This window comes from Penaeus vannamei, chromosome 15 (genome assembly GCF_042767895.1).
Source record: "Penaeus vannamei isolate JL-2024 chromosome 15, ASM4276789v1, whole genome shotgun sequence".
NCBI classification, from domain to species: Eukaryota; Metazoa; Arthropoda; class Malacostraca; order Decapoda; family Penaeidae; genus Penaeus; species Penaeus vannamei.
In genome coordinates this window covers 508,777-516,276 of record NC_091563.1, presented here as the reverse complement: position 1 = coordinate 516,276, position 7,500 = coordinate 508,777, and the positions used below count along the sequence as shown (strand labels likewise).

Genomic DNA, 7,500 nt, shown 5'->3' with positions numbered 1-7,500 from the left:
CCGCTCCCACGGCGCCGCGGACCGCGTTGGAGGGATCCTCGCACGGGAAGATGCATGTGCGGTCGCACTGCGGGCAGTTGTGCGCGTGGAAGCCCTTCATCACCTTGTAGGTCTCCCTGAGGACGCGGCGGACGTCCCGCTTCCACTCGATCTGGCCCGCGAGGCGGAGGGCCTGCCTCTGGGCCCTCTGCTCGACGCGCAGCGCGGACGCAGCCTGCGCCGCAAGACGCACCTGCGCCCGGAGCGCCCCCAGCGTCGCCTCGAGCTCCCGCCGCTCGCGTAGCAGGTCCCTCGTCAGCGTGAGGCTCACGGGCCGCGCGCTGTCGACGGCGGCGAAGAACCTGCGGTACTCGGCGGCCATGCAGTCCCAGCGGAGCTCGAGGCTGGTCCTGCGCGCGGGCGAGAGGGCGGGGCCGTGGGCGGCGTACAGGGGCCAGTTGTCGAATAGGAAAGCGTGGCTGTACAGTAGGCCGGCGCTCCGCATGACCTCCTCGACGGGCGCGTCGTCGACGGCGAAGGTGGCCAGCAGGTGCGTCACGCCCGCCACGTCGCTGCCGAGGAGCGCCGTGAATTCGGCCAGGACCTCCCTCTGGCCGCTGCAGACGCGGTTCTCGTTGGCCTTGGTCACCAGGCCGATGCAGTGCAAGCTGTCGAAGCTCGGCTCCTCCGTCAGGAACGCCCGTAGGCGCTGCGTGACGGACCGCCGGTGCTCGGCGCCGCGCGTGTCGCCGAAGCCGGGTGTGTCGACGAGCAGGTAGTGGCAGCGGAAGGGCGCGCCGGCCCCGCCGTAGAGCAGGTAGGCGCTGATGTAGTCCGTTTGGCTGTGCACGGGGCTGCGCGGCGCCCCCTCGGCCAGCTGGTCCGGCAGCTCGAGGCGAAAGGTGTCGCCGAAGCGCACGCCGAAGAGCACGTTGAGCATGGCGTTGAGGGCGCGCGTCTTGCCCGCGCCCGTCTCGCCCAGCAGGAGGACCGCCCGCACCTCGCCCGCCGCCCACTCGCCCACCGCCGCCACCTGCGTCCGCCGCGCCTCGTCGCGCCGAAGCAGCCTCGTCCGCGGCGCGTAGATCGCCAGGCCGCCCTCCTCGCGCGCGCGCACGCACCGCCCCTCGACCAGGGCGTGGAGGTCGACCTCGGAGGACGACATCGCGCCTCGCCGCGCGCCTGAGGATGAGGAACACTTAGCTGAAGACAGAGACAGGGAAGGGAGGGAGGGATGAAGCGAGAGATGGCGGGAGAGGAGAAAGAAGACGGAGGAGAGACGGGAGGGAAGAAGGGTGAGACAGAAGGAGAGGTGGAGGGAGGGAAGGAGAGGAAATGAGGCGGACTGACCAGCTACAGTGTGTGTGTGAGTATTGTTAGAATAAAAACAGAAGGAAGTGTGATAAGGAAGATAAAAGAGGCATGTGATAGCGCTTATCTCCCTTCTGAATTCCTCCTTGGTCTGCCTGGCGTGACGGGGAGAAGAGGGAACGAAATAAGGAGGATAATGTGAGTAAGGATGAAAATGACGGTTTTGTCGTTGTTATTGTCTTCCTTATCATATAATCACCATAAAGCCAATAAGTGAAATAGAACATAATAATGATGATTATGACAATGATATTTGTAATGGTAATGATGATAATAATGACAGCAATGATAAGAGTCATGATGATGATAGTGATAGAAATAGTAATAATAATGGTAATTATGATAATAATGATAATAGATATAATGTAATGATGATGCTGATAATGGTAATGATAATAATTGTAACAATGATGATAATAATAATAGTTATGATTATAAGAATGATAACAAAAAGCTAATAATAGTGATAACATAAATAATAATAATAGTAGTAATGATCACACTCCTAATAATACTAGTACTAGTACTACTACTGCTACTAACAATAATATGGATAATGGAAAAATATAATGATGATGATGATAATAATAATAATAACAATAATAATAATAATAATAATAATAATAATAATAATAATGATAATGATAATGATAATGAATATAATAATAATAATAATAATAATAATAATAATAATAATAGTAATAATGGTAATGGTAATGATAACTATAATGATTATCATTGTCATAATAATAATAATAATAATGATAATAATAATAATAATAATAATAATAATAATAATAATAATGATAATGATAATAATGATAATAATAATAATGATAATAATAATAATGATAATAATGATAATAATAATAATAATGATAATAATAATAATAATAATAATAATATTTGATAATAATAGTAATGATAATGATAATAATAAACTCTTCTTCTTCTGTTTCTTCATATTCTTTCCTCCATTGTGTCAAAGACGCAACGGTCACAGAAACAGTTAGCCTTTTTCCTGCAAACAAATAATAATACATGTGGCATATTACAATGTCTTCTTAACAACAAACTTTTTAAGAAAAACAAGGGATATTCTCTTCTACTAAATCCAAGTCTAAGGATAACCTTAACTTTACATTCTCCTTTTACTTACTGATTATGAATCAATAACCATTATGACGAACATGAGATGAGATGGAGACGGCTCCACTCCCTGATATTTCCTATTACTACACGGGAAACATCAGGGAGTAGAGCTGAGTGACTCACTCCCACCACTTTTGTGTTTATGTTCATCATAATGATTGTTGACATAATTAGTAGGTAAAGTTTTGCTGAAGAGTATGAATTTAGCTGGATTTTTTCTTTTTTTAATCAGAACCTTTACTCATTGTGAGCCATTTCCCTACTTGAAAAACTTCTTTTGGTGACGTAAATACCATCGCTTTAACTTACTCTAAGACTTTAATTTAGAATAGAATATCCCTTATTTTCCTTATAATGTTTATTGTGATGTGTCCCATTTATTATGATTCGTTTATAGAATGAAAGGAAATGGTTAAACTGATTCTATGACCGCTGTATCTTTGGCACACATTCAGCAGAGAAATTTATTCAATCCACCCCACAAGCTACTCATATTAGAATTAGGGAAGTGAAAATTGGGTTTTCTTAGGGTTTCCCTAAAAATCCAAAACCCCAGGTGGTGGTGGTGATATTGAGGCAACGCTTTCTTATGTATCAAAATTGATATCGACAAAATTGGCAACATTAAGTTAGTAAGAACAAATATTTATTTTTGTATATGAAAATTTCCAGAATTATAACAATAATAATAATGATGTTGATAGTAATAATGCTATTGATGCTAATAATAATGCTAATGATAATGATGATGATTTAATGATAATAATAATAGTATTAACAATAATAATGATGATGGTAATGATAGTGATAGTGTAATGATAATGATAGTGATAAGAATAAGAATAATGATAATCATAATAAAAATGATTATAATGAAATAAATAATAAGAAGAAAAACAATAATAATAATGATAATAATAATAATAATGATGATGGTAAGGATGAAAATATGAACATAATAACGATACGTTACTATGGCAACACCAAATGAAAAACGATAATAAGCATAAAGAAAATAAACACACAACACATGAAATATGTAAAAATAATTACTATAGATATCAAACTATCAAGATGAAAGTCAGTCACATCTTACCTAAATAATTCTAAAAGTGCAGATCTATTCCGAAATCAACTGATAAAGCTAAAGAGAAAAATCTGTCGTGGCTTCTTGTGTGAAATAGACACTAATGCTTAAAACTGTGACAAAGCCGATTTCCGCAACACGTGAGATGTAGTACTGTCCTCCCACCTGATCGGTTGAGTTATCTTATCGTCGTTATCATAAGGTTATCAATTGTGATTCGAATGCGAGTGGGAATGTAATGTTATATACGTGTCTGTCCCTCGAGAAACTTCTTTGTGTTGGTTCACGTTTTCCTTCGGTCGGGAAAAGAAAACGAAATAGAAAGGGGAAACTAGTATGATTGCGCCATTCTTCCATATTACTTTGTTTATTTTGATTTATTCATTCATTTTCTATAATCTTTCTGGCTCTTGTAAACGCCGAATCATCTGTTGGTCGATCTCATCTCTTACTTCTGATCTGCGACTTTGCGGGGGAGCGCCCAAGCCAAAATTTCTTCAGCCTAGACCACTTTGGTTCAGTCCAGTATTTCTCTCTGTATGTCTCTATCTGTCGCTCGGTCGTATTTACGCTGCGCCCGAATCACGCCATCGCCACGCTATGCCAGTCTGCCCTTCGAGCCGCAGAAAACGGGGATCCTCCCCTCGACGGAGGGAAACTAACAGAAGGACTTGGGCTCCCGTCGTTCGTGCCGAGGGAGACGACAAATGCACCAGGAGCGCAGAGGACGGGACACTCGTGAAGGAGACTCTAAAGTGCTCACATCTTACCAATAAACGCTGTATGGCCTACACACGGATACTCCACCTCAAGGAGGGCGGACGACACACGACCTCGACTACGAGCCTTCAGGCTTTCCAATAATAACTTCAGTAAAGAGAATTTTTGCAGCTATTTTCTAAATTCCAGAAATTTACTAGTTGAAAGGGACGTCGATCTCTGTCATCCAGTAAAGACAGAGAGTCACATTCAAGAGACATTCGCAAAAAAAAAAAAAAAAAAAAAAAAGGATTTTCCGTATTTTTAAATATTTGTGTATGATCAATGACGCGTTCCCAGCTCCCCCTCGGAATCCTGAACACTCACTGTACACTGATGACTGTGCATTGTTGCAATCCAGCAGTAATGCAGAATTCTCGGCAAATCTCATCCAGTTGGCACTGGATATGATTCATACCCTTCAGTGGGATTTTAATTTATCCAAAAGAAAGAATGTTGGGTAACTTTAAGGTCATACTAAGGTGAGTTCATATCCAATACTGACCTCGTCTGGAATTTTAATAAAGGTATGTGCGTGTGTGTGCGTGCGGGTCTGTGTGTGTGTGTGTGTGTGTTTATGCATATATATGTGTGTGTGTGTGTGTGTGTGTGTGTGTGTGTGTGTGTGTGTGTGTGTGTGTGTGTGTGTGTGTGTGTGTGTGTGTGTGTGTGTGTGCGTGCGTGCCAGACTGGAGGCCACTGCGGCACAAGGCAACGTCGATGCGAAGCGAGTAAACAATCGGTTTCCAAGAGCATTTGCGAATGAAAGGAAGTGGCGTCGGCCGTGCGAAAGGAAACAGCCGGAAACAGAAGTGGAAAACGGTAGAACATGCAGCAGATATTAACGTACGCTAATCCGGTGTGGTTTTGCCATTGTTCGGCAGAGCCATAATGCATTTCAATTGCAGTGCAGTGAATTATTTTACTCAAGGATAACAATACCTTCATATATAAATCAATGAAAATAAAATATCTTTGCTAATCAGTATATATTCATAGGCGCTAAAACGCGGAGTTGTAAGAAATTTTATTATATAAATATACATTCATATGAACAATGGATATTTACAATCTAAAAATACAAAGTAAAATCTATATATCAGTTACATGTAGCTCGGTATGTATTACTTTGCAAGTACTCTAACATAAGAATGATTCAAAATATTTTGTTTCTGGTGAAAGATTGGTTTTATTAGAATGCACATCAATTTAGGCAAAGGGGGCCACCCTACCTACCCTACCTCCGCCTATATTCTCAAAATACGATTCTTGTGAGCGTTCCTCCATACGAGAAACTGGGGAAGAAGATCCCATGGGAAGTCTCCGAGTTGAGAAATCATGGAACGAAGCCGCCGGGAGGAGAGAGGCTACTGGGCAGAGTCCCCAGGAATAACGACTGGCTGCTGTGAGTTTCACAGAGCGAAAATATATAAGCACATACATATCGGTCAAACCTGGTCCCATATCCAAGAGGACGCGGGGGACATGTCCGGAGAGGAATTTGCATATCAAGTCGCGGCATGAGGGTCACCTATTCCTTTCTGCCCCAACTTTGACCCCAGCATGCTGAGGTCAGCATACCAGTACTCACTCACAGCTGAGTCGGCTGAGAGGGGTGACCGAGCACAAACCCAGGACCTTGTGACTGCAGAGCCAGCGCTCCACCTCTGAGCTATGCCCCCTCTAGGCATACATACGTGTGCGTGTCCGTTCCTAGAGCTGATCGGCGTAGGCCTCGACGATGATGATGCCCTGGTTGGGGCTGCCCGGCTCCTGGTCGTGGTGCTGCTGCCGTTGGCCGCCGCCGGCGTGGATGTGGTGGCTGGGCTGGAAGCGCTGCTCTTGCTGCTCCTCCAGGATGCCGTTGATCCTCCTGAGCTCCGCCAGGACCTTCGTCAGGATGGAGTTGGTTTGCTTGTAGGCCTCGCGCTGCAGCCGCGACGTCTCTACGCGCGCCTCCAGGTGGTCGAGGCGGCGGCTGAGGCTCGTGTGGCCCTCCAGCTGCCGCACGCGCCCCGCCAGCCCCCGGCTCCTCCGCCCGCCGCCGCCCGCGCCCGCCGACGACGACGACGAGGGCGTCCGCAGGCCCAGGCCTCCGCCCAGTCCTGCTCCTCGGGGCTTCCTGCCCGGGGTCTCCGCCACGCCGCCCAGGCCGATGATGGGCTTCCGGTCCACGGGCGCTGCGGGCGGGAGCAGGGGCGGTGATGAGGAGGAAGGCAACGAGAGGAGGACGATGAAAAGCACAAGGCTAAGAATGGGCGGGCGTACGGAGGGAAGGAGGACGGGAGGAAGGGAGGGAGGGAGGGAGGGAGGGAGGGAGGGAAGGAGGGAAAGAGGGAGGGAGGGAGGGAGGGAGGGAGGGAAGGAGAGAGGGAGGGAGGGAAAGAGGGAGGGAGTGAGGGAAGTAGGGAGGGAGGGAGGGAGGGAAGGAGGGAGCGAGAGAGGCGGGCGGCGGTTAGGTAGGAAGGGAACTCAGTGACCAGTCGGTCGGCAGGTAAGGACGATAGCGATTCAAAAGTAGTAAGGAAAGGGAAGATGAGGATGCACACAGAAATAAGACAAAAGATCATAATTCATCAAATATACCAAAAACAAGCTCAAAGTGGGCCTCTCTTGGCCCGGGCCTTGCAGCGCCTGACGTACCCTGAGAGGTCGGAATGTTGAGCGACATCATGACGTGGCGAACGCGGGTGAAGTAAGGCCACAGCGGGACAGACGCCGTCAGCTCCGCCTCCGCCTGCGGGAGCACGACGGCAGGGGTGTTAGGGCCTGGGCTTATCTTTTATCCTTTGCTGAGGAAAAGGAACTTGCATGCGCCATTACTATGAACGTGGTCGTCTTAAAATGCGATAAAGGAGAATGATGCAGGGAATTAATATCAGGCAGTGGATCATGAAGCATTTAATGGTAATGATAGGCCTCTTTATTTTGATATTGTTGCAGCAGTCTTGCCAGTACTTTCATTATCATTATATCCCTTTTTACCATCATGTTATACGGTATCATATTCTATAATCACATGCCACAAACGCATCATTCACTGAATCAGAAATCCGTCTTCATGAGCACCCAGCACCTGACGCCCTCCGCACAGCATATCCAAAAGCAATCCCCGTCCTGGCATCCTTCGATCCCCTGGCATCCCTCGATCC

General features: G+C 46.5%; 3 protein-coding genes across 4 annotated transcripts in view; all 3 read right to left on the bottom strand.

The window, feature by feature from the left end:
• LOC113828649 (uncharacterized) overlaps positions 1-3,755 on the bottom strand; it is a 4,513-nt gene extending 758 nt beyond the window's left edge. Inside the window, exons 1-2 of the mRNA XM_027381655.2 lie at positions 3,599-3,755; positions 1-1,161 (exon numbers count right to left, since the gene is read on the bottom strand). The exon at positions 1-1,161 is cut by the window's left edge and continues 758 nt beyond it. Coding sequence (XP_027237456.1) covers positions 1-1,144 — 1,144 coding nt within the window. The 5' untranslated portion in view covers positions 1,145-1,161; positions 3,599-3,755. The remainder of the gene's footprint in view (positions 1,162-3,598) is intronic.
• Positions 1-7,500, bottom strand: part of LOC113816244 (Kv channel-interacting protein 4) — a 521,919-nt gene that overhangs the window by 226,723 nt on the left and 287,696 nt on the right. The gene's annotated exons all lie outside the window — the stretch shown is intronic.
• LOC113828627 (uncharacterized) overlaps positions 5,364-7,500 on the bottom strand; it is a 7,817-nt gene continuing 5,680 nt past the window's right edge. The window contains exons 7-8 of the mRNA XM_070130262.1: positions 6,992-7,085; positions 5,364-6,528 (exon numbers count right to left, since the gene is read on the bottom strand). Of these exons, the coding sequence (XP_069986363.1) occupies positions 6,062-6,528; positions 6,992-7,085 (561 nt within the window). The 3' untranslated portion in view covers positions 5,364-6,061. The remainder of the gene's footprint in view (positions 6,529-6,991; positions 7,086-7,500) is intronic.